The sequence below is a fragment of the Aythya fuligula genome, chromosome 8 (assembly GCF_009819795.1).
Source record: "Aythya fuligula isolate bAytFul2 chromosome 8, bAytFul2.pri, whole genome shotgun sequence".
In the NCBI taxonomy this organism is placed as follows: domain Eukaryota; kingdom Metazoa; phylum Chordata; class Aves; order Anseriformes; family Anatidae; genus Aythya; species Aythya fuligula.
In genome coordinates this window covers 29137867-29164570 of record NC_045566.1, presented here as the reverse complement: position 1 = coordinate 29164570, position 26704 = coordinate 29137867, and the positions used below count along the sequence as shown (strand labels likewise).

Below are 26704 nucleotides of genomic sequence, written 5' to 3'. Positions count from 1 at the left end.
TGCTTACTCAATAAATTCCTTTCTATTATTAATGCAATGCTCTCTGAAAATTAATTAAGGGGGCAACTTATAACATGAAGCATGCAGGTTTAGCAAGCCGGGTAAGGAATAAGGAGGCTGGGAAGAACAAAGAAGGGAGAATCCCATAGGGCACCATGGAAATATCCACGTGAAACAATCCAGCCTGGATCATCCACTCACACAGGGCTCCTAACAGGGCTGGGAGATCATGCAGGGGGAGCTTTTCTGAATTTTCCCTCAGCCTGTCTAGGGAACGCCTGGGGCATAAAACTTGATGTTTTCACTTACACTGTGAAAACCTTTTTCAATGATAACAAAAGTGTTAGCTGTAATGAGGAAAAAAAGATGCTTTAGAATTTTCTGTGGGAGGAGTGAGGGTGGGAGGGATTTACCTACCAAAGGATAACAAACTGAGTTTGAAATGGTTGGAAGTGTTTCCATAAACATCAAAGCCCTTCAGCTGTCCCTAAATGCATCTTAACTGGATGAATGCGTTGCCGCAAGACACAGCTATAGGGTGCATGGGATGACTGGAGGTAAATGGTTAAGTCTAAATTGCTTTGTGGTCTTCTCATAGCTCCACAAATATACTACCTTGGGAGGGAACGATAAACAGCATAACACAGTGACTGTAAATTGAGAAGCAAAATCGTTTCTTATGGAGTTCTAGGCCACAGAAATAGATTGACCTTCCGAGGCTGCAAGCCTGACCTTTACTGTGGGAGCAGCAAACGGCTGCAGGTGCTGCGGGTACTGCAGCGCGCAGCCATGGCAGGGGCAGAGTCCTTCAGAGGAAGAAGGGCAAGAAGGGCGCTCTTTTTTAAAACCAGCACCTCACACCTCGGCTACAGGGCAGAAAGCCGGGGGTTGCGGGCGGGCAGACCCTGCGCGGGCACCGCCATTTCGCGGGGGGCTCAGCCCGGCCGCAGCCCCAGAGCGCCGGGGACGGAGCCGTCCCTCAGAGACCCGCTCGCACGGGCCAGGCCTGGCCGCGCCCCCGGGGCGGGCCCTTGGCTCTCGCGGGAGCTCGGCCGGCGCCGCCCGAGCCGGTGAAGTTTATTTGTAAAACAGCGAGAAAACGGCAGGACCGGGAGGGGCTCTGCGGGGTCTGTCGCTGTTGTTGGCGAGCGTGCGAGTGCCGCCTGCCCGCCCGGGGCCGCTCCCGCCCCGGCTCCTCTCAGCCTCGGCAGCCGCCGCCGCGGTCCCGCCCGTGAGTATGGCGGCCACGGGGCCCGGCGGCAGCGGGCGAGCGGGGAGGGCGGCGGGGTGACAGTGACAGGGCGACAGTGACAGAGTGACAGTGACAGGGCGGCGGGGTGACAGGTGTCAGGCGCGCCCCTCCCGGGGGCGGCTCGGGGCCGGGAGCTGCCCCGCGGAGCTGCTGCCGCCGGCCGGGGGAGGGCTGAGGGCTCCCTGCCGCCCTGCTCCTCCTCCCCTTTCGCCCCATCCCCGCTCGCCCCGGGGCTGCGGAAGATGTAAGCGGCACCGGCGGCGTGAGGCGCTCCCGAGCGGCCGCCTGCTCCCCGGGCCGCCGCTGACGGGTTGGCTTCGTGTGTGTGTGTGTGTGTGTGTGTTCCCCCCGGCAGGGCCAGCCCCCAGCCGCCGGAGGAGCGGCAGGCAGCCGGCAGCAGCCATGGCGAGCGGTAGGGAGACGCGGCTGCTGCACCTCAACGAGATGGAGAAGCTGGACAAGACCCTCTTCAGGCTGGAGCAAGGTGGGGCGCGGCCGGCTGAGGGCAGCTCGGCAGCGGCGAGAGGGAGGGGGGCAGCCCGTGGTCGCGGGTGGGGGTGGGGAGGCTGTCGGTTTGGGTTTGTTTTTCCCATTCTTTTAATATGAAACAGTTTCTGGTACGGTTGCTTCCACTGCGGAGCCCTGAGGTGCAGCCTGGTTCGCAAACCTCGAGAAAACAGCGGCTGGGAGCCGGCAGTCTTCGTGTGAGGCATTATTTACGGGACAGAGCGTCTCTCTGTGTGACCGTGCTGTACTGACCTGAAAAAGTCCTCTTAAGTCAAACTCTGAAGTACTAATCTGCAACATGTTATGCAACACACCCCATCTTTAATAAAATAGCTTTGAAATATAACGGTGACACTAACTTCTTGGAAAGTCTGAGGTGACATTTCAGAATGCAGGATCCCCCAGCTCCTCCTAAATCTTCTTCTCGTGCCTGTCAGATTCCTTATCGCGGCGCTATGTTGGTGTTCTGCCTGCATAGTAATAAGAACTTGATGCTGTTTCTTGTTGAAAGTGTTCTTGAGTCTGTTTGCCAAAAAACAAAAACAAAAAACAGAACCGGACCACTATTATGCTGGCCATTAAATTCAGACTGAAATTAAAGCCACTCTGCTTAGAAATCATTTTTAACAATGCAGCAATATTTATTGCTCATAAATCTTTTTTTGTTTGTTTGTTTTCTATTACTTTATGGAGTTGATCCAGGAACCTAATGTCAAAGTGGTTTAGTAGAGGAGCAAGATTTAGGTTCATGAGAATAAGAATTCTCTTCAAGTGTATTGATTTCAAATTTTTCTAGAAATGTAATCTAAAAAAAATGCCATTAATGAATACGTGCAGAGTTGACCCTAACCTCCATTATTAACTCTTCCTCCCAGTTCTGTAAATTTTGTTGTAAGGAGTTGGACAGAAATGCATGGCTACCAGACGTTCAAAATGTCTCTGCTGATGGCAGTCTCTGGGAGGGCATAGCTAATTTTGAGCGCAGCATTCTTGATATCAGTATAACTGTTACAGGAAATAAGATATCGATGGCATATATCCCTGTGCTCTAATTTTAGTAATCACTGTAATAAAATGTCAGGACATTACTGTTGAGAGTGTAGTTAACCTTCCTGAAATGACTTTTTAATGTAAGGATTTTTTTTTTTTTAATCAAATGAGCTTTGTTTTACCTGGCAGACATTCAGATGCTAAAACCACTATTGTATGTAAAGTTTTTGGGGTAATTGTGATTATGTTAATAAGAGAAGCTGTAAGCTTGGTGAGACTTTCATACTCAGACATTGAGACCTGATCAATATCAGATCAGAGTTGCTGGGATTCTATTTCATGAGCAAGTATGAGTGTTATGTTGTTTGTTTGTTTGTGTTTGTGGTTTTTTTTCCTCCAATTGAAGATGCTAGAACTTGCCACTGTTCAATTTTTTTTATACTTCATAATTAATTAGGGGTGTATTGATAATTTTGTCTCTATACAAATATTTGGGTTTCTTTTGCTTAAAATTCTAATTTTGTAGACTGTTAGGGCTAGTAGCTAGTCAGCTGCATGACTGGTATGTAACATAGTAAAAGCCATTGTGCAAGCACTTAGACCTCTTTCAGTCTAAGGGGCTCTGTAATTAGCCAGGTACGTGATGGAGGCTCTCATACCTGCAAGTGAAAACATATTCTGAAACCTCTGTACAACACTGATTTCTTCATATCCAGTTAGCAAACTACAGAATAATTTTAGGTCCTAGTGTTTTTAACGTAATTGTATTCTCTCTGTCATGGCTATCTTTAGTCTGAGTACTGCTCTTTCTGATGTGTGTGAGCTGCAGCACGTATACAAAGCTCTCTGACTTGCTGAGCTCTCAGTTTAACAGTCTGTACCCTGTAGATTACACACAAGTATACATCATTTTGCACTTGAAAGCATAAGGAATTTAGGATTAAGTGAACTTTAAATGGAGAACGTATTTGAATGAATTTGAAATATTTTGTTTTCAAGTTTGTTCCTCTTTTTTTTTTTTTTTTTTTTTTTTCCTATTTTCATGGATCAGCTTAATATATAGACTCAGTAAATTTAAGATTTACCTTTTAGATTTTTTTTTAACAGTACTACATATAAAAATCTGCATAAAAATATGTGTAGTCTAATGACTGTGATCTTCTGCTGTATTTTGTTTCCTAGACTGTTTATATAACGAAGCAGAACAAATTGGAAAGGTACCATATAAGTAAAGGGAAAAAGACTTTATGTGAAGTGTGCAAGGAAAAACGTTTGGAAAATAGAAAATAGGGAGAAAATATGACTATTTGGCAAAAGGTTTTGGCAGATACGTTGGTATATTTTCTTCTTAACATAATACCAGATTATAACTTTTTATTACAGAGTAGAAATATCTAGTACTCCTGATGAGATGCCCGTGTTTTTGTGTTTCTTTTTTTTCCTTGAGGGTTTGAACTACAGTTCCGATTGGGCCCAACTCTTCAAGGCAAGCATGTTACCGTGTGCACTAATTATCCAGCTTCTGGAGAATTATTTGATCGCCACAAGTTCAGGACGTTATCATGGCACAATCCCACAGGAAAAGAAGATGACTCTGACAAATATTGCAAATTAGATCTCCAGATTTCTGGATCATATCAATACTATTTCAGTCTTGGGTAAGTGAAGCACTATACTTACAGCCAAATGCAGTCTGCTCCCTTAGTTTATGTTTTTAAACTGAAGAAATCACTTTTAAGAAGAAAAACATAATTTTCCCCTGCATTTTTCAAATGCAAAAATAGAATCTATCTGAATCTGCTAGTGAAAGACAACAGCTTTTGTGGCTAAGACTTTCTGCAAAGTCATTTGCAGAATATACAGAACAATGATCAATTTTCTGTGTAAGTTGGAAAGGCAAGACATTTTTTACAAGATTTCAAAATCATCAGTATTCTAAATATTCAAGTAAGATGTTTTCTCTTCATTGACCTGGGATGGTGTTTCTTGAAAGATGTATCTTTCCGGCACAGAGGTTCTGTCATTCTTTATTTCACATACTTCCTCTTTTGTTTCAACACAAGAGAATGACTGTAATGGCCTAGTATTCTGAGCTCCTGGAAGATGGGAGCTGCTGGCTAAATTCCCTCAGGCTTAGGTCTCTTTTTAGCTCAGGTCTCTTTCTCAGGATAGCGCTCCAAATAGAGGCCTTTGTGTAAAAGGTGGGCACTTGTGTTTTCTTTGTTACCATCTGTATTCTTAAAGGAGGAACCAGGGTAACAAAGGTATCGCTTTTGTGGAGTTTAAAGCTCTGTAACCTAATTGTATTCTTGTAAGCAAGTGGCATTAAGTGCAGTAGAGAGATGGTGCCTAGTAGATGAGTATCTGTTCAGTGTTTCCTGTTAGGTTCCCTGCAGTCCTTTCTTCCCCCAAGCCCCCTAACCAGCCTGTTAAGGTACTGTGTATTTGAAATTGCTCTGCTTGTTGGATTCTGCTTCTGTAACTGACTAGTACAATGTGCATCTACTATGTAAATCAATGTAAATGTGAATCAATTTCTCCTAGAAATGAGAAAAGTGGTGGAGGTTACATAGTTGTGGATCCTATTTTGCGTGTTGGAGCTGATAACCATGTGTTACCTTTGGATTGCGTTACACTCCAGACATTCCTTGCTAAGTGTCTGGGACCATTTCATGAATGGGAAGATAGGCTCAAAGTGGCAAAAGAAACAGGTAATGCCAATATACATATTAAAGGATATATGCTTTTTTTAAAATCTTGAGATGATAAAACAAAGTTGCACCAAAGAGCTTCAGTATAAACAGTTAATTTGTCCTTTAGTTTGTAAATAAAGTATTTTCCACTAGATTAAATTTAATTAACAGATTAAGTCAGTGAAATGATTTAGATATTTGCAGAAGTACAAAAATTCAGAATTCCCTGATAATAGGAAATTACTTTTGTTGTTTTGATTTCAGATAAATACCGGAGTTTGTAGAAATGACAGGATGATTTTTAAAACTTACATTATGCAGAATTTTAAGGGGAAGATTAAGCTGAATTTACGATGGATATTCCGGACACTAGGTTTAGATATGTGGTATACCTGTAATTCATGCTTCTGTCAATCAACTGCTTTGACTGAAATTCTATTTTCTTATTAAATAAATGATTTCTTACTACACAGGTTACAACATGATTCATTTTACACCACTGCAGAAGCTTGGACTGTCTAGATCATGTTATTCCCTGGCTGATCAGTTAGAAGTAAATCCTGAATTTTCAAGCCATAATAAAAAATGCACTTGGAGTGATATAGGAGCTCTTGTGGAAAAAATGAAGAATGAATGGAATATGCTTTGCATCACAGATGTGGTCTACAATCATACCGGTATGATTTCTGTGTGAACAATCAAATCGGTCCTATATTTCATCATCTCCTTTAACTTTTCTCCCTCTAACACATCTTTAAGTAGTGTTTTTAAGCAGCTTAGTTTTTCTGGTTTTGAGTTTCTCAAGTCTAGGAGAGTTCTTCACAATTGCAACAGATACATCTCCATAACAGATGTAAAATAATTTTGTATTGTAAATTGAGTGAATAGAGCCCTTCACAGAGATGAATTAATAAACTGTGTATGCATCTGTATTTTTCATAATATCATGCTTATTTTTAAGATCTGTGGTGTGCAGCGCCCACATAAATGAATGGAATCTGCATAATTAATTTATGTGATGAACATAAACTGACTACTTTCTTGTTAAACAGGGTCGTTTTTATTGCTGCATCAATTCGGTTCTAACATGCAGATAACAACCAGGATAGGGACAAGAGGCTAGGATTAAGCAATGGAGGAAATGTTACAGCTCTGTCTGTGTTGGTGGGAAGTGGTGGTGGGGGGGGGGTTGTTCTGTTTTTGTGTTGTTTTTTAAGCATAGATATGCCAAAGCACTGAAGGTTTTTCATCTAATTGCAGTTCATAGCTAAAGGTGTGCATTCTATACAGAGGGAGAGTGGGCTTTTTTCAGTATGACTGAGGAAGTTTAAATGATAACACTTCATTATTCATAAGCTTATGAATATTTAGATAATGAGATTATTTTGATTATTCTGTAATCCTGAAGATGACAATAATTAGTATACATATGGCAGAGAAAACAACAAATGGCTGTGTATGTTCATGTCACAGTTCTCTGAGGTTTAAAAAACAAAACCATCACTAACAAAAATGGTTACATAGAGTTACTATGAGTTACAAGAGTTATTTGCTTTTTTCTTTGGTGTTTACTGTTGTCAAACATTCCTATCCAATCAATCTGCAAAGTAATATGGGCCCATTTGTTTGCCCTTTCTGTTTGTTAAAATGTTACTCTCCTAAGTGTAGTTTTTGACCATATGTCTCAGGGAAGCTGGCTTTTTGACATTCCCAGCAGATAAACAGTTCTTGCACTTTCCCAACTAAAAGTCCATCTCTTTTATCATATGTTCTTGAGATCCCATCACCTTTTTACAGTATATATTTGCATGCTACCAAGGAAAATGTATTTACGGACAGAAATACCTATGTCTAATTATTATACTCAGGAATAAAAGGAAAAAAGTCACATTGATATTTGGCTATGTTTGCAGAAGGATTTTATTTGGTTATATCAAGAGCTCAAATTAATTTTCAAGGGATGGATGAGTAAACTATTTAAGTTATACCATGGTGAAAGGATGTTTATAAGTATCTTCAAGTGATCATTATTCTGACTTAAATCATTAATCAAGATGTATTTGATGGGTTTATCTGCTTTCAAACTTATAAGCTTGCAATAAGACTGCTGGATTTTTTTTCCCTTGGGGTTGTTCATTATCAGAACTCTTGATTTGTAACTGGCTACAAACTTTGTTAAATACCAAACTTAGCATAAGCAGAAATGCATATAAATGATAAATGTCTGCTAAAGTCATGGTGTTGCATGTGCAGGTAGATATTTTATGGGCTTTAATAATAAGAAAACTTATTAAATGTTTTTCCTTTTTTTTTTGTATAGCATGATAAGATGGAAATTGGACTGTGTTTCGCATTTTCATTGAACAGAAACTTCTAATTTAAAACCAGTTAATTCTTGCATATCGGGATGATTTAATTGTAATATATATTTCACAGACTCATTTGAATGTAAAAGATGTGAAATGCATAGTCAGTTATTTTGAGTGGATTATGGATACTGGCTCATGGTTATTAATTCCACAGTATATCTGCATTAAAAACCTAAAGCACTGTGTTGTCTCACACTAAATCCGCTAATGCTGGTAACACTTACAGCTCATGAGCCCTCAGCTTACAGCAGTCATTATCATTAGAGTTTCTTCTTTCTAGCTGAGACCACTGTATGAAATGGTGATGCTTCCCCACCATTCCTGCCGTAAAGTCAGACAGCTCAATTTAAATGTGAGGTGGTTAAGATGAAGTGTTGGTTTGTTCTTGATTGTTTTTGTTTGTTGGTTTTGTTTTTTTTACACACTGGAAAGGAGCAGGGAAAGCTTGTATAGTAGAGAATGGTGGGAATCAGTTTTTGATGTTAACATCTCTGTTAGTTTCTAATATGCATTAAACTTAAACAACATAGATGTACTTTTGGCATGTTAGTAGGAGTATCATAGATAGACTTGCAAACCCTGCCTGGTAACTTGGTGCATGTTCACTTTTGGGGCTGCTATTCCCTTCAGAAGGGATATGGGTAGTAAATCATGGTTCTTGCTGCAAGAATACATTTAAATAAAAAGAGAGAGAGAGAAAGGAAAGCAATCTGGTTGGCCTAGAATGGCCTTTTAACAGCCTGAGTTTATTATTGCTATATGCAACTTTAAAATAAGTAAAGTGCTTTATAGTTGTTTATGACATTTAAACCATGAAGTTCTTAACTTCCACAAATGGTTTGACCTTATAAACATGGAATTTTGCCATAGTCATAATGGACTTCAGATATGCAGGAGGGTGTTTAGAAGAGCTATTCATACTATAGAGTGAGAGATTACACTAGTTTCTTTACCTTTCATTTTTTAGTTTGAACATTGAACTAAGCAGACTTGTTTTTTTTAGTTGTTCTGCTCTAATTTTGGGCATTTTATTTACTATTTTACTGTTTCCAGTATAATAACTTGTTATATTTTTTCTCTTCTGTTAGATGTTACTTCATTTTTCTCTGTTTTTGTGAATGTTAAGATGTGTTCTGTGAAGAACAATTTCTAAAAAAGCTTGTAAAACCTAAGCAGCAGTTTTCTTTTTATGCTTTTTTTGTATGTGAAGTTTTTCAATTGTTACATTCAAAAGAATGTATGGAGATTATTTTCAGTTAAATTGCGTGTTTGGGACAGTTCTGAAAAATTGAAAGAAATTAACTACTGAAACCTTTTTCGTTGTTGTTATTTTTCCAGAATTAAAGTTCTCGTTGCATTATATGTATTTACTCATACCGTTGTATGCACATTATTGTCTGTATTAGAATGTCACACCCATTTTTATTTAAAATGAAATGTGTGATTCATGACATAGTACCTTAGCTTCTTGGTGTTAAGATTTTTGTGTAAAACAACTAAGTATTCAGCTTGTGTACTTTTTTTTTTTTTTTTCCATGCCTTTCTTGAATAAGCTACTAACAGTGAGTGGCTCAGGATGCATCCAGAATGTGGCTATAACCTTGTAAATTCCCCTCACCTGAAGCCAGCTTGGGTCTTAGATAGAGCTCTGTGGCACTTGACCTGTATGGTGGCTGATGGAAAGTGTATTGATAAAGGGGTCCCTCCGTTGATTGAAAATGATCACCACCTGAATGTAAGTAAATGAGAATTAAGTATATGGCAATGAACATTGTAAATAGCTGAATAAACTTTGAACAGTTCTAAGGTTGTGGAAATGCACAGAATATATACTTAGCAGATATATTTATTGAAATAATCCCTCGTTTTACTATTTTTTTCTGAACTAAGCACTTAGCTTGTTTGTGTGTTTATATTAATCGTGAACGTTAACTAACACAATTTTTATTTTTACAGTGTGTCCGTAAAATAATTTGGGAAGAGATATATCCAAAAATTAAACTCTGGGAATTTTTCCAAGTGGATGTTAATAAAGCTGTGGAACAATTTAGAACCCTTCTAACTCAAGGTAAAGAAAGTGTGTGTTGCTGGAACAGGTGGACTCTTTACCTATAATGTTTATTGAATTATAAATAAACTTAAAAAAAAAAAAAAAAGAGCTGGAAAATAATAATAAAAAAAAAAAATCCAGTTTTTGGGGAGGTATGAAAAATCTACCATGCTGACAGGAGCATGCAAGAATGTTCTGAGGAATGGTAAAGCATTTGAAGACTGTGCTTCATAGTCTGGGAAATAAATAACAAAGATTCTTTTTTTGTTTGTTTTTGCCAGGAGTCAATATTGTAACTGAGCACAGATGTTTTTGAGGAGCCAGCTCTGTCAGATCTTTTCCTTTGCACCCCTCTGTAACCTTTTGTCTACCCATATCTTACTTGTTCTCAAAATGTAAAAGTTGTCTTTTACATGTAATTTCTGTTTTCACTTTGTGACTAGTTTTCTATTTTGTCCTCAGGCAAAATGAGCACTAAATCTGATCCAAATCAACATCTTCAGATAGTTCAGGACCCTGAATATAGACGATTTGGCTGTACTGTAGATATGAATATAGCATTGGCAACCTTCATACCGCACAGGTATTGTATGATTAAGCAGAAGTTAAAATTGCAAGTGAAGTTAAATTTACAAAACCAAATAAATATCTTTTTTTTAAAATTTTTTTTCAAAGATAGGAAAAATCTTTTTTTAAATTCATTTTAATTATGTGTTTTAAAACTAAATTATTTAAATTGTTCTCTTCTTTGCATCTTCTTGCTAAGCAATGGACCAGGTGCAATAGAAGAGTGTTGTAACTGGTTTCGCAAGAGGATTGAGGAGCTGAATGCTGAGCAACACAGACAGATTCATCACCATCAAGAGCAGGTCTTACACTTTCTGTTTTTTAATGTTGAATTGCTTTAAATTGCAAATATATTCAGGCATTCTAATAATGCATAATTTAATTACTTCTAGGCAGTCAACTGTCTTGCGGGGACTGTGGTTTATGAACGACTGTCTGGTCATGGTCCTAAACTGGGTCCTATTAGTAGAAAATATCCTTTAGTTACCAGGTATTGTTTTTTGTTGTTGTTGAAAACTATTTGTCTATCCAGGGAAAGTGAGTTCAAAGTTAATTAAAAATAAACATAAGTGCAGCTGTATTTTCTTTCCCATAGATAAATGCCACTTTATCAATGAGATGACTATTTTTTAAAGCCACAATAATAACTCTTTATTAAATGAATGTGACTTAAGGCAGCTTGAAATAATACTCTGAGCACAATGAAGCCTTACATAGTGCAAATTGCTCTTGTAGATGGAGCAGGAGTGGAACTAGGAAAGTCTGATATACTTGATGCCATTAATGTATCTGAAGGGTTGAGGCTATAGTCTTACACTACCAGCTGACACCAAGGTAGTGGCAGCACCCGTCCTTTCTCCTCCAAAACATGATACAAAATAGAAAACTCACCATCATTTATAGTCTGACTTTTTGAATCTTTTGTCTACAAGCCAGTTCATAGCAGATATTTTAATTTCAAAGACGATGAATTTCGGTTTATGTATCTTTTCTGAATTATTTGTTAATTCCACAGGTATTTTACTTATCCATTCAAAGACATGACTGTGGAGGAAGAAGAAGCTATGATACATCACCCAGATAAAGCTTGCTATTTCATGGCCCATAATGGATGGGTTATGGGCGATGATCCTCTTAGAAACTTTGCAGAACCAGGTTTGTAAAAGAATTTTGAATCATTTTGTAAATGTTTTGATATTATAGCCGAAGCAAATATTTTATTTAGTCTAATTTTCCCATATGAAGTTGAAGTTTCCTATGAAGTTAAAAAAGCAGAATAGCAGGCAGATAATCACTTCATAGTGCTTTTATTTCCTATTCAGCACACAGAAGGTCAATTGTAAAAACTGGAATTTGAGATACAGCGTCACAAGATATGAGAGGGAAATTATCAGCTTTCTGTCAGTGAGAGGGAGACCTCCCCTACTTCTGTCATTGTTGCTTATCTTGCACTGTTCCAACACCACTACTTGTTGGCATTTTCATAAGGCATCAGAAAACTAGTACGATAAAAAGATTAATGGCATTTTGCTGCATTAGTGAGCAAAACCTGGCTTCTTGAAAAGTCCAGTGTGTGTATGTCAGGCAGTTGAAAGGTGGGCACCTGAGATGATGTTGAGATGGGACAGGGAAAGAGACAGCAGAGAGGGCTCTCTCTGCTCTCCTCTCAGCGTCAGCATTGAAGAAGTAGGTCGCCTCAGCTACATGTGGAGCTGCACCATAGTGAAGTCTCTGTCAGCAGAACTGTGTAGGTAGAAACATGTTGAAAATTGCATTGATATGCTATTGTAAAATTGCTGAGAGTTATTATCTAAAGGAAAAGTTATATAATTAATTTCTGAATTAGCTCACAGATAATCTTTTCTTTTGGGAATGAGAGTGTATGCTTTCTTCAAAACCCTCAAATACATGTATATTTGAACTTAAATAAAGATTACTTATCCAATCCAATTTTTTGTTGGATTCTTTTCAGTGCAGAAGGAGTGTGTAGACAGTTTTCAAAGTAATAGTCAAATATTAGAGTTACTCTCTGGGGTTTAATTCTTTTTTTCCAATTTCTCTTAGTACTTAAAAATTAAAAAAAAAAAAAAAAAAAAGTTTTTTTGAGGGGGAGGGCGGAATGAGATTAGATAGTATTCCAGTTGAGGACAAAACTGTCTTTCTCCACAGAGACCAAACTAATCTATTTTTCTATTCTATAAAAATATTATTCTATTTTTTTCTATTCTATATAAAGATTTTGAGTTGATACTGTTATTAGAATTTTTACTCATCATCATAGCATTCTCCTACTCTTAAGAAGTAGAAAACGAATTGCCACATCTTCTTTTTGGTTCACATTCTGTCCTATAGCTCTTAGAGTGATTTTTTTCCCCTTACAGGTTCAAATGTTTACTTGAGAAGGGAGCTTATTTGCTGGGGAGACAGTGTGAAACTGCGTTATGGGAACAAACCTGAAGACTGCCCATACCTCTGGGCACATATGAAAAAATACACTGAAATCACTGCCAAATATTTCCATGGCGTTCGTCTTGACAACTGTCACTCAACACCTATTCATGTAGCTGAGGTACGCAAAAATAAACACATTTACGATAAAGCAGCTTCTGACTGTGACAAAAGTTCTGCACTGCTTCTACAAAATCTGTAGAATCGGCATGGCAGAGTGAATGAATTTTCTTGATAAAGTTTTGTGACTGGCAATGTTTAGGTTTAGGTATGGTTTCAGCTACTTTGAACTGTTAGCAAAATGGTATAGCTGTTGTATGTCTCCATTCTCCATTTCAGCTGAGATCCTGTAGATGCTGATGGGCATGGGTAAAATTTCTGTTGTGTATCTATGGACTGAAGTGCAATCACTGCCAGTATCTAGTATGTCAGCTCTAGACTTGGTAATTTCCAAGACCTGGATGGCAAACAAACACTGATACTTTCCTGTATGTTTTGCTGTTGATGAAATAAACAAAGTGTTTTACATTCCAGAATTTAAAAGTTGGTAAAGAACACTTACAGAAAGTTCAGTCAGACAGGATTATTGCTAACATTTTTCACTTAATGTTTCCCAATAAGTTCGCAACTGACTACATCCAGAAATTGTACTTAATTAGTAAAATATCTTTATATAGATTTGAGCTGTGCTAAGTCCTAGCTTGGGTACAGAGCTTCCCTAAATCTGTGAAGAGCTCTCTTAAATCAGTTTATGCATCCACACCAAAGCTATAAGTGACTCCTAAATGCAGCCATTTTCAAAAATTCTGCTATTCTTTCACTTGTTACTATTTTTTGAATGGTAACCCTGAAGGCTTTAACCAAAGTCCTGCAATAGTTTCTCATTTTAACAGATACGTCTCTTATCCAACCTTTTGTTCTTGCATTTTGAGTCAAATTTTTGTTTAAAAACAAAGTTATAATTAGCTTACAATATTCAGAAGATTTTTATAGAGATCTGTAGATTATCTGAATAATTCTATAAAATAAAAACATAATTTTATGAATGCTACCTGTTAGTAATATTTGTTATGAACTGCATGTGTTAAGAACTCATTTATGTTTGGTTAAGATTCACATCAATGATTGCGCATATGTAGCCGACAATGGATGACTTCCATTAAATATGTATTATGATCTATAGGAGATGCTAGCAACAGCCAGATCAGTCAGACCTAATCTTTATGTGATAGCTGAACTCTTCACGGGCAGTGAGTACATTGACAATGTTTTTGTCAACCGCCTGGGAATTACCAGCCTGATTAGAGGTACAATAAGCAGTTGAAAGTTATAAAGGATTGTCATGTATGGTTCAGAGTTTTTGATGTGACACTAACATTGGTATGCTTTTTTTCTTACGTATTTCTGTTCTTTGCTTATGCAATTATCTTTTCTTTGTGTTGTATTTAATTTCTATCTTGTATCCTAATTCTTGATTTTTGCTTATGTTTGTGTCGTCCTCTGTAACTCAACTCTTTTTTTTTTTTTTTTTTAATTCCTTAATTTTGGCTTTCTATTTGTCCTTGCTGCATGGCATTTTCCTATTGTCAATCCCTGCCTAGCTTTGAAACTTATCCACTTTTGTGTCTACCTTTCCCTTTTCTGTGGCTTTTTTGGCTGTGCTTTTTGCAGTACATGCTGGACACAGCTAGAAAATTGCGAGCAGATTTGTTTGTAGTGGCTGAACTGTTCACAGGAAATGAGGAGCTGGACAATATCTTTGTGAATAGGCTGGGCATTACCTCCTTAATAAGAGGTAGGCTTGCTATATATGTGGTGTCTTTCCAACCAGAGATTATAGAGGATGTACTTTTTCCAAAGAAATGTTTGCTTCTGGATTATGCACTTTTGATTTCGTACTCAACATGATAAGAAGTGCAGTTGTTGTATTGTGGCTTTCTGATACTCAGCAAAAAATACAGTACTAGCTGTAAATCAAGAAAAAACATCCTACATTAATTTACAGAAGGTTTCACTTGTGTTCTAGGAAGAGAAGAAGAAGCTGTAGCACAGCTCTGCTATGCAAGTGCTGCATTGTGTGTGATTATTGTTGCATGAATTTCTTAAGCCCACTGGGGAAGCCATTTCAGATTTTTGTGTTGTTTTTTTTTTTTTTTTTCTCCCTTCCCTACCTTCCCATATTATAGCAGACAGAATATTTCAAAGTTGAGTATCTACATTGGAGAATAAAGGTTTACTTTGATTTTTTTTAATGATTGAACACACCAAAATAACAAATGTAAAATGCTGCATTAACGTCTCTGTGCATGCTGTAATATATGATGGTTATTCTTATGCAAACACTTACCTATTTTCTTCTTTAGAGGCAATGACAGCTTATAATAGCCATGAGGAGGGAAGGTTAGTTTATCGTTTTGGAGGTGAACCTGTTGGCTCTTTTGTTCAGCCACGTTTGAGACCCCTGATGCCAGCTATTGCTCATGCACTGTTCATGGATATTACACATGATAATGAGTGTCCCATCCAGGTGAGCATTTAAACTGGAAACCAGTTTGTTTAACCTTTTCTAAATTGATGTTTCTGAACCTTGGGAGAGCTTGATGCAGACTGGATGCTTTTTTTTTTTTTTTTTTTTCTGGGTGATATGTAGGAAAAACGTTGTTTCAGATCAAGTTTTTATTGAATGAAAAACATTTTATAACAAGTTCCACTGAATTTCAAGGTTTTGTCCTTTAAGGGAAAAGGTATACAAAGCTATTTAATGAGCTTTTTTGACTTTTTCATTCCACCTGCTGTAAGCAGAACTGCTGTAAGCAGTTCTGTCTCTTATTCTTCATCCATTCTCCTAAGATCCCATTTACAGGAGAGGATGAGAAAGACAGCAGTGTGAACTGGAGTGGGTTTTTGAGGGGTACTCTTAAATTGCTTTTGTACTGTATTTGTAGCAATTTTTTTCAGTAAATCTATTGTAATCACGAAAATTATGATTAAGAAAATTATGATAGCAATTGTTTCCTCTGTTAAACTGAGTGTATCCTACGTATGGTGAATTGGGAGGGATGAATTATGGATTTAATTCATTTTCTACCTATTTATTTTTTAACCTAGCACCGATCTGCATATGACGCTCTTCCCAGTGCAATGATTGTTTCCATGGCATGCTGTGCTACAGGTAGCACCAAAGGTTATGATGAACTTGTACCACACCAGGTCTGTGCTTATAGTTTAATTCCAAAATTACTTGATTCTTGCCCTATGATATCTTTTTTAATATTTGGGGAGGAGGGAGGGTAATTATTTTGTTTGGTTTTGTGGTGGTGGTGTTGTATTTGATGGTGGGTTTGGTGTTTTGTTTTGATTTTATTGATTACCAGGCAGTTTACTAGCTAGCATTACTTAAGATCATCCAATTTCATTGTATAGTTGAACCTGCAGAGTGGCTGATATTTGCTGAAATATTAATATATTTACAGATATCTGTAGTATCTGAAGAGAGATTTTATGCAACATGGAATCCAGCAGCACACCTGACTTCTGGTGAAGTTAATTTCCAAACAGGAATTCTAGCAGGAAGGCTGGCCATAAACAGGCTGCATCAGGAGCTGGGAGCTAAAGGCTTTAACCAGGCAAGATATGAGGGTAACATTGGGACTTTTCTATATTTATTTTCTGAGTGAGCACAGTTTTGTAATGGTATGCCTTTTCTAGGTGTATGTAGATCAAGTTGATGAAGATATAGTGGCAGTGACAAGACATTGCCCTAACACACACCAGTCTGTTGTGGCTGTAAGTAGAACTGCTTTCAGGGATCCAAAGACTTCCTTCTACAGTAAAGAAGTGCCTGAAATGTGTATCCCAGGTAATCAGATCTCTTTTCAAGGGATGACAATTATACAAAAAAAAAAAATCAAGTCATTCCAATTCTATATTTTCCAACGTTGAGTGTGTGAAATCAATATGAGAATTTTCAGTATGTAACATTTCTTATGTATGTACTAAAATGTATGCTCTAAAAGTGGTTAAACAGTAAGAAACTTGCTTAGGGTTTTCAAAGGCATACTTACTGAGTACACTTTCTGCTGTAAGTTTGCCATGTGCGTGTGTTTGTGAAATGGTAAGAACTAGTTAACAGGTGATTAGTTTTACAGAAGTGAGAAGAAGGTGATTAGTTTTACAGGGCAAGGGGAGGAAATTGCGATTTGTAAAGTGTTACACTGATTTAAAAAAAAAAAAAAAAAAAAAAGCCCAAATCTCATACTTCTGAAGAGTAGCTTTCCATACTGGCTTTTTGTGTGTTATCCAGGTCTATATGTGTGTGTGTGTTTAAGTCAGTCACATTTGTATGCGAAGACCACGCACAAGTGTCTACAGGACTTATACACCTTAGTTTGTAGATTATTTAGAGAACAGAGGAAATTATTTGAATATTAATAAAAGTTTTTACACTCTGAAAATACACTATCTGCAGTTTAGAAACTAATCTGATACAAAGTCTCCTAAAAGATAATAAGGAAACTAACTAGAAATAAACTAACTAGAGCTGACCAGTAAAAAGCAGGCTGTAAATGGTGATTGATTTAATGGTTAATTTATTATAGAAGAACAAAATTGCAGTTTTAAATACAACCCAGATGATGAATGTGTAATCAATGCTCATATGATTTATAGCACTCACATGTTTTGTCACCTTGTTATTCTTCAGTTGTACAAACCAGAGTTACATTTTACATAGTTATTTCTTTAGTTTTAGGATTTGCTTCATGTTTGCAAAAGAATCTATATTAACAGCTACAACATAATTTAACTTTTCTTAGGGAAAATTGAAGAAGTAGTACTTGAGGCTAGAACCATTGAGAGAAATACTAATCCTTACAAAAAAGATGAACGTTTTATAAATGGATTGCCTAACTTCACAGTGGAACTCAGAGAGCACATTCAGGTAATTAGCCTTATTCACCCATGTTCTGATGTAATACGTTGTCATTTGTGATTTTTTATATTAGTAAATATATTGAATTTCAGTTGCAAATATGTTTTCTCTTCTAAGATTAAAGACAGTAAAATTATAAAGCAAGCTGGAACTGCCATAAAAGGGCCAAATGAATTTGTTCAAGAAATAGAATTTGAAAATTTAACACCAGGAAGTGTAATAGTATTCAGGTACGTTATGATAATTGCCAAATAGATGTGTTAGTTAAAATAGAATGATAGGATTCTTTGTTTTGAGACTTAGGAAGAGTTACTTTAAGTGCTACATTCCTATAAATTATGCATTCATATTTCAGAGTTAGTCTTGATCCAAAGGCACAAGAGGCTGTTGGTGTACTCCGTAGTCATCTGATCCAGTTTAGTCCTCATTTTAAATCTGGAAGTCTTCCTGATGATCATTCAGCACCCATATTAAAAACATTATTTTCTTCGTAAGTATTCTTAAGGTTTCTGAAGTAGAACTGAGAAAGATATAGTAAGAGCAAAGGTCTGTACATTTAAAAGAAGGATTTGTTGTTGTTGTTGTTTTTTCTATGGATAAATATGGATTGTCAGATTGTTATAAAAATTCTTAGATACTCCTTTTACATGCATAAGACCAAAAAGGGTTAATACTTAAAAGGTTCCCAGGCTCTTTTGTTCATGTTCCGTATAACTGCTGCTTAAAGTAGACTTCCTAACATGGAGTGCTTGTCAGTGTTGGAGTGTGATTGTTACAGTGTTTGTGCTTAACCTCTTAATATGGTGTTTCTAAATAGACTCAGAAACAACTGAGCAGCACTACTCAGAATATCTGAAAATTCAGGCTCTTAATTTTCAAGGTTAAGTGGTGAGGGAGTTTTATGTATTTAATTGCTTTAATGCAAGTCTGCAACTAGAATTATTTGTAAAATTCTCTCTGTATTTCCATGCAAATGATGCTTTTGGGTTTGTATTTTTTCATCTTTATTTCAGAATTGCATCTAAACTAAGTTTGGCTGACCTAAATCAAGTGCTGTATAGGTGTGAGGCAGAAGAACAAGAAGATGGTGGCGGCTGTTACAATATACCAAACTGGTCACCGTTGAAGTATGCAGGCCTCCAAGGTAATAGTTTCAGCATTACATCTTTCTGTCATGGAAAGGGTAAAATAGAGCAGCTCAATCTAGATCATACTTTAGTACTGTTTAATGGTTAGTGCTACTGCTTGGATAAAAAACAGTAAGTTGTTTCTGCTTGACCGTGCTAATTGGTGTTATACCCCAAGAAATCAAATCATCACAACATAATTAAACAAGAACTTCTTTTTCTAGTACTGTGGGGGTTGCAAAATTAATTTTCAGTATATGTTTTAACACCAGTGCTCTGTCATTAAAAAAAAATAAATAAAATAAAATAAAAGGAAAACGCATATAATGTGAAGCTAATGAGAGAAGTAATATTTATTAAACCATATGCATTACCAGATAACTGAGGAGCATTGTTAATTTATCAGACATATGAATTCCATCATGCTACTTATTTCACAGTGTGTTTTGTGACTGTCTGGGATGTACTCTCAGGAAACTGTGAGTTGTATCCTAACTCACTGCAGATCAAGAAAAGTATTCTAGTTAAAGCCAGTTATTATAGCTGTTGCACTGTAGCTTTTCCTCTGGGTAATTATGTGTCCTCTAATACTGAGTTGGGTTTGTATCTGCAGGGTTAATGTCAGTAATGGCAGACATTAGACCAAAGAATGATTTGGGCCACCCGTTTTGTGATAATTTAAGATCTGGAGATTGGATGATTGATTATGTCAGCAATCGTCTGATTTCACGTACTGGAGCCTGTGCAGAAGTAAGTAAAAATATATATTTGGTGACTTGGGGATTTCAAATGACTGCTTTGCTTCTTTTTCAATTATTACGATGTTTTTAAGTTCAGTCTGTCTGTAAAGTATTTATTGTCTAGGCAATTTCTTCTAGGAGATTAAACCATTAATATGTTTTTCTTCCCTCTTCTTAATCCTATTTAAGAGTAGGTTGCAAAAGGGAGATGGAAAATATTTAGGGCCTGAAGGGTTCCTTCTGCTTACTACCTTCTGCTCAAATGAAAACGAAGTAACCATTTTTTTAAGTGACTACTTTCAAAAGATGACCTAAATACCACTGAGGCATATGTGATTGTGATACAGTTACAGTAAGATTGCACAGCCAGGCACTGAGAAAGCAGGATTTGCTCCATCCCTGGAAATATTTAAAGACTGGAATAGGGCTTTGAGCAACTTGGTTGAGTGGAAGAGGAGTTGGAACCCCTCATGGGAGCGGGGTTGGAACTAGATGATCCTTAAGGTCCTGTCCAACCCAAACTATTCTATAATTTATGAAGATTCAAGTTAACTGTTTTATAACTTCACTTTCCTATAAGACAATTTCTGTATTCATTTCACAAGAGAAAGACATGTTTTGGGTAATGAAGGTGATGAATTTAATAAGAAAGAGTGTAACATTCTTACTTTGCTTTGTTCCTGAAGCCAAGTGTACTGATAAAAAGCAGAAAAAAGGGTAATTGAATGATGAATGCTGTATGGAAGTGAATGATGACTCTGACTTCAGTTATGGGAGCTTGATGAAAGCAAGTTAGTCTGATAGTAGCCAGACTCAGTGCTCTTTCAAGATTGTTGCTTATTTTGTCTGCATACTTTTTGAGTTCTTAATTTGCAGTGTTTCTTTCTGTTCTGCAGAAAATATGAAGTAGCAATAGCTATATCAAAGTCTCGTGAAACTAAATTTTGCGATTTCAGTGTTTACATAGGTAATTTTCCCTCTAATTTCTATGTTAAAAGTATAGTGTTATATGTACTACATTGATGTGTTCTTCATCTATACGGTCTTCATCTGCAGGTTTTCAGTCTTTAGTGGTAGTGACTTTACAGTAGGTTGTCATTCAAAAGCACTGCAAGGAAAGAAAAATACTTTCAGGTGTCAACTACTTTGTCATGAAATGAAGATGGTGTAGCTCAAGAATCTAAAGTCACAGACCCAGATCAGCAGCCATTTGCATGAGTGGCCACACGTTATTCGGTCTTTGACAATTTTTCAGTCCCTTGTCTCAAGCTTCACCTCTTCAGTCTTGTCTTTTTTTAATCAATGAGAAACCTCCTTCCCACACTCGAGTCATAGTGACAGCTTTTGAGTTGCATCTTCCCTTTGCTTCTTAGTTTTAAAAACTTGTTTGTGTTGTTTGTGGAAATGTGCTATTTGCAAGAACTAATTTCTTTTCGTAATTGCTGTTCTTGCCCATTTGTCATTGAACAATATAAATTTTTTCCCTACCATTCTTAGAGTTTGGCTGAAGTTTTGGAGCAGGGGGATACAGCAATTCTGCCACAAATATCTAGCATGGAATGCTTCTTGAATGTGAATGGTTGCATGGTAGTGGTGATGCAGGTAACGGGCAATAGCATCAGCTGTGTGATGGCCAAGCATAATTTGGATATATAATACAATCTGTTCAAAATCTGTGATAAATATTTTAACTAGATGCATCCTAAAAGCACTGGTTTTGAACCCCGTTGTTATCAAGTGTTATCAGCTTCTAATAATATTATATTTTAATAGGTTGGTAAATGGTTGAAGGCCATGTTTATCTATTTAAAGAAAATTCCACGTTACCTTATCCCATGTTACTTTGATGCCATATTAGTGGGTGCATACACAACGCTTCTGGATGTGGGATGGCATCAGATGTCTAGGTATGCTTAGCATGTCAGATATGTAGAGTTATCTATAAACTGCACCTTTTATGTTTTATCTGTTGGAGAATGTCATTGGAATATTTTCATATTTGTGTTATCCAATGGAAAATGGTGAAATTGGTAGTGAAAAATCAATCTTCTAATAGCAGTGGCTGGGAAATTTGAGAGTTCAGATGTCTGTCCTGGATTTGAATTTATAACTACTGCTGGCATTGTGTAGGGGATGAAATGTTACGCCAGAATTTCCCTGCAATGCTTCAGAAACTTTCTTGCTACGATCTTAGTGAAAATGCAAGGCTTCCTTAAAGTCTGAAGGAAAAATAAGATACCAGATTGTACTTGTTGATGCTTTGTTCCACCTAAATAATAATAAAAAAAAAACAACACAGTGCAGTACCAGCCACTAGGAGGAAAATTAACTCTATCCTAGCTGAAATCAGGACAGTTTCTTCTATAAGACCTTTAAATATCCTTCATATCTAAGTACTTTGCTTACTTCTGGAAATTGTTTGAACTTCAGTGTCATTTCTTGGAAAGCAAAAGAAGGTTGATTTAATGGAGGCTTTATTCTAGCTATGAGTATTCTAAATCACCATTATTTTGTAAAAATAAAGATGTTAAAATGGGCATAGAATTTGGTATGGATGTGATAGCATGTGGAACATAGTATATTTTATGAAAAAATACTTGGAGATGAACTGGTCAAGAATGCAAGTTTCATTATTTTTAGACAACGTGCTAAATGATTTAATGAATTATTTTTACATGAATATATATATAAATTTATATATATATACAAATGTGTCTTTAAAAATGATGACTAGGTTTTACAAGCTTTTATTTAAATAAAAAAAAATGATAAAATATTTTTGCTTTCTTATACTTTTGAGGTCTCAGATCTGTGTATGTAAACCAATTTCACTATTTTGCCATCTTCCCTAAAAGTATGCAAAGCAAAAATGCTCCCATTGGCGTTAATACATTAAAAATGTAAGGCTAATTTTGGGCACCTATTTTGGAAAAAAGAGGGGTATACAAAGTAAAGCTTATGTGCAAAATTAATGCATAATACTCAGAATAACTCATTGTTAGTCCATCGTATTTATTACACATAACATCTATTATACTTTTCTGTAAATGAAAAATGTAGACTGCTGTTGCTGAATGCAAAGGGTTTTGTTTTTGTTTTTAATTATGTTGAATTACAGCTTTGTGCAGAATGGATCAACATTTGTTAAACACCTTTCCTTGGGCTCAATCCAGATGTGTGGGATAGGAAAATACTCATGTCTGCCCGATCTGTCTCCTTCCTTACATGATGTTCCCTATAGACTGAATGAGATTACAAATGAGAAAGAACAGTGTTGTGTTTCTTTGGCAGCTGGTAAGTGAACACAACATTTACAACAAAACAAAACCTCACAAAGCAGTTAAATTGCTTTGAAAAACTATAAAGTTTTCTCCACTATGCTTGGGATCTAAATGTCAGCATCCGTATGTAAAATTTAGGTAGCTTTTTTCTTCACTTCTCTCCTGTGCTTTAACTTGTGTTCCAGATAAAGGTTTGACTGTTTAAAACTATGGCAGTTTTATCTAGCAGTATTTTTGGGGACAACCATTTTGGTTTTGCTCTTGGAAATAAAAGCTTGTAAATATTTTATTTAGAGACATTCTAAACTATATCCAATTTTACCCTGTATGGAGATCTGCAATTATGTTCTCTATCTTAATTATGTCTTTTGGAAAGAAAAATATATACTTTCCATAATAGGCTTTAGTTTGTTTTTAAATGTGAATTTAAGAAGTGAATTTTAATGGAGTCTAAGCATGGATTTATTGTTTACAAGTTTTCAGAAAAATGTAAGAACCATTAGTGGACCAGAAGAACCTCTGGTCTGGACATGTCCCTGAAAGGGGCAACAATAGCTGCTTAGGAAAGAACATAAACACAGTCAGCAAACAGTATTTATTCCTCCAAATGTTCTGCCAGCATCTGGCAGTCCTTGAACTTGGCACTTTCCTAAATTGAAAGCATTAGCTCCTGTGTTTAGTGACTTAGAATGGATTTATTTTTCCCTAAGTTGGTCCATTCCTTTTTTGAAACTATAGAAACTTAGCATCTACAGGTTCTATGGCCTCTGTCTGTCTGGTTTTTGTTTTGTTTCTTCTTTTTTTTTTTTTTTTTTTTTTTTTTTTTCTGCTGTCTGTCCTTCTCTTATGGAATTTTACTGCTTTTAGTTTCTGTTTTTTTTTTGTACCATTCCATTTGCCTGTTTTAGTGTTGCCTGGAAGCACAGACAAGCACTGTTCTCTTAATTTAGTCATAAAGATTAATTATATGAAAGGGCTTCCTTTTAAATATTCCCTTCACGTAGTTGAGTCTGTGATATTTTTAACTCTTGAATAGATTGTCATTCTCAAGTTGCTTATTGCCATATTCTATAAAATTAGGGAGGTGTGAAGGTCATCTTTGAGCATTAGCAAATGCTTTGAATAAGTACCTAATAGAAGCTACAATTTAGTTCGAGCAAGCATGCACAACAGACTATTGTTTTGAGCCTTTATTATGGAACTTTTTGTTTGTTAGACTGGAAAGTTAATAAATAGAAGAAAAGACAAGGATGGATTTCACTGTTTTAATTATTAAGAATGAGTCTTGCTGTTAAAGCATAAAAATACATGTCATAATGTCTGCAGTAAGATGTAGCTCTAGAAGCTGCTGGAAAAAAGAAACAGGATTCCTTTTATAGTGGCTGAGAGTATTATTAGGCTGAAGAAATTCACAGCTCTCCAGTCATTCCTTTTATGATACTGAGATAGCATGGCTTTCATACATAAACTCTTGCAAGCAGAGCATTATGTATATTGCCATACTTCTGGCTTTTTGTTCATTTTCTTTCTGTATTGTTTGTGGCTTTTGTTTTTTTTTGTGGGGGGAGGAGGAAGGGAGAGGGGTAGGAGTTGTGTATTTTTTTATTATTATTATTATTTAAAGGTGACATCAAGTGCTTTAATCAAAAAAAAAAAGAAAAACATGACTGTTACTGACATGCATAGTCTTTTGCATGATTTAGAAATTCTAGAAGTTAATTGTTCTAAAATGAGTTTCTATTTCAGGAAAAAAAAAAAAGTAATTATGCATGTGAATATACTTTTACCTGTATAGTTCGCTACATACATGTGTTCTTGGAATTTCTGCCATATCAACAAATGAGTTCATCAATGACATTTCTTTTTAGGTTTACCTCACTTTTCTTCAGGGATTTTTCGCTCTTGGGGAAGGGATACCTTTATTGCACTGAGAGGTCTAATGTTAGTTACAGGGCGTTATCTAGAAGCAAGGTAAGAGTTGACTGATTCTTAGTTCTTACTGTTGCTTGAAATAGTTTTTCAGATAGTTAGGAAAAACTCATGCTCTTGCTCTTAAAACCTGGAAGAACGTGCAACCTGTTACAAACAGTTCATGTGCAAAATAAAACTTTAATGGTCTTAGATGGATTCATAAGTTCTTTTTACATGGAATGAAAAATACTCCTCATATTGCCTTTTTTTTTTTTTTTTTTAGCATTGATAGCATATTCCAGTTCTGTATAGATAAGGGAGTTTTAGCCCATGTAATGCTACTGCTTGTCCTTAAAGTGATTATTTTAAGTATACTTGTGTTATTGTTACTGAGCAATAATTTGAAAATTACTTAAGAACTTGAAGTAGCAAGGGATTTCTATTTTGATCAGAAAGGTACGAAGGTCTATCATGATTTTTTGGTGACTGCTAATACTACTCTATTAAAACTAGAAATCAGCTAACTGGATTATTATCATCTGATATCTGTATATGATATGCTAATGTTTAGCCTGATAAATGAGTTAGATGTAAGCCAGACTTACTGAGCTGGTATTCCAATTAATCTTTCACTGTGGGCATAGCTCTCCACAAGACACGAACATAAAAGTTAGTTTAAATTAGCATTTGTTTATGTTGTTGTATGTTTGGCCAGCTAACTGCTACCTTTCTCATACAGTAATTTCTGCAGTCTACTAGTATGTTTATATTCCCTTTTAATACGAGTTGGAGTCCGTGTCTTCTGCAAGGTTTGCACAAAGGTTCTCAAATGAAAATTCTCAACATCTCAGTTGCTGGCACCTCTCTGTATTTTAACAAGAAATTGTCACCTGCTCCTGCTCTCCCTCCTTGTCCACCCCAATCAAAAAGGTTACAAGGATAATCATAAACAGTAAACATCAGTAAAAACCTTTCCTCTGACCTCAGTGAGGTTTAGGTTGAGGGCCAATATCACAACCTATGAAAAATGAAATTGCCTTTACCATATTAGCAATGTCGTATGTTTCATAAAAACAAATGTATTTAAATTTATTCATACTGAGAAATTTGAAACTTTTATTGTAAAAGAAGTTTTTGTGCTAGTGAAGAATTTAAGTGAAGTCATGCCAAAATGCTACAGTTGGAAGCTACAAATCTGTATTTAAGATCCTATTTTTCTCTTTGACTTACTTTGCTATTTAGATGAACTTGTACATTTTGTAATTAATATTTGGCTAAATAATTGCCTGAAATTAACTTAATCAAGACGGTGTTTTTATTTCTGTTCTAGAAACATAATTTTAGCATTTGGTGGGACTTTAAGACATGGTCTCATTCCCAACCTGCTCGGCCAGGGGACGCATGCCAGATACAACTGTCGTGATGCTGTATGGTGGTGGCTTCAGTGTATCCAGGACTACTGTAAAATTGTTCCAAATGGATTAGACATTCTCAGATGTCCTGTTTCCAGAATGTACCCAAGAGATGACTCTTCTCCTCAACCTGCAGGCAGCGTGGTAAAGATGACTTCTGATTTATAAGTCATGAATGCAGCTATAATTTTTAATGAAAGGATGCAATTTTTCTGTTTACAGGAACTTGGCAGTATTTGTTTTTCTATGGTGGAAGATGACTACAGTGCAAGAAGTACATATTTTAGGCACTTCTTAGTACATCTGCATTACTTGATTAGAAAATTGTGGGGTGGAACTGGGGATGAAGAAAGAAAAAATCCATTGGCTTTACTTCTAAATTTTTCTTTGCTTTCAGTCTTGAAAAAATTTTATATTAATAATTCTA

General features: G+C 36.4%; 1 protein-coding gene across 2 annotated transcripts in view; it reads left to right on the top strand.

Annotated features, from left to right (window-relative positions):
* Positions 1–1223: 1223 nt before the first annotated feature.
* AGL (amylo-alpha-1, 6-glucosidase, 4-alpha-glucanotransferase) overlaps positions 1224–26704 on the top strand; it is a 32537-nt gene continuing 7056 nt past the window's right edge. The window contains exons 1-26 of one of the 2 annotated variants that reach the window (XM_032191966.1): positions 1224–1231; positions 1608–1736; positions 4197–4407; positions 5294–5460; positions 5916–6119; positions 9365–9546; positions 9768–9879; positions 10324–10444; positions 10628–10730; positions 10821–10918; positions 11444–11583; positions 12810–12997; positions 14548–14671; positions 15240–15403; positions 15985–16086; positions 16350–16502; positions 16585–16735; positions 17691–17815; positions 17924–18036; positions 18162–18296; positions 18820–18950; positions 19547–19683; positions 21447–21580; positions 22792–22967; positions 24823–24925; positions 26196–26421. In XM_032191966.1, the coding sequence (XP_032047857.1) occupies positions 1655–1736; positions 4197–4407; positions 5294–5460; positions 5916–6119; positions 9365–9546; positions 9768–9879; positions 10324–10444; positions 10628–10730; positions 10821–10918; positions 11444–11583; positions 12810–12997; positions 14548–14671; positions 15240–15403; positions 15985–16086; positions 16350–16502; positions 16585–16735; positions 17691–17815; positions 17924–18036; positions 18162–18296; positions 18820–18950; positions 19547–19683; positions 21447–21580; positions 22792–22967; positions 24823–24925; positions 26196–26421 (3582 nt within the window). In that variant the 5' untranslated portion in view covers positions 1224–1231; positions 1608–1654. Of the gene's footprint in view, positions 1232–1487; positions 1497–1607; positions 1737–4196; positions 4408–5293; positions 5461–5915; positions 6120–9364; positions 9547–9767; positions 9880–10323; positions 10445–10627; positions 10731–10820; positions 10919–11443; positions 11584–12809; positions 12998–14547; positions 14672–15239; positions 15404–15984; positions 16087–16349; positions 16503–16584; positions 16736–17690; positions 17816–17923; positions 18037–18161; positions 18297–18819; positions 18951–19546; positions 19684–21446; positions 21581–22791; positions 22968–24822; positions 24926–26195; positions 26422–26704 lie in introns of those variants that run through there. The other variant, XM_032191967.1, reaches the window with a different exon arrangement.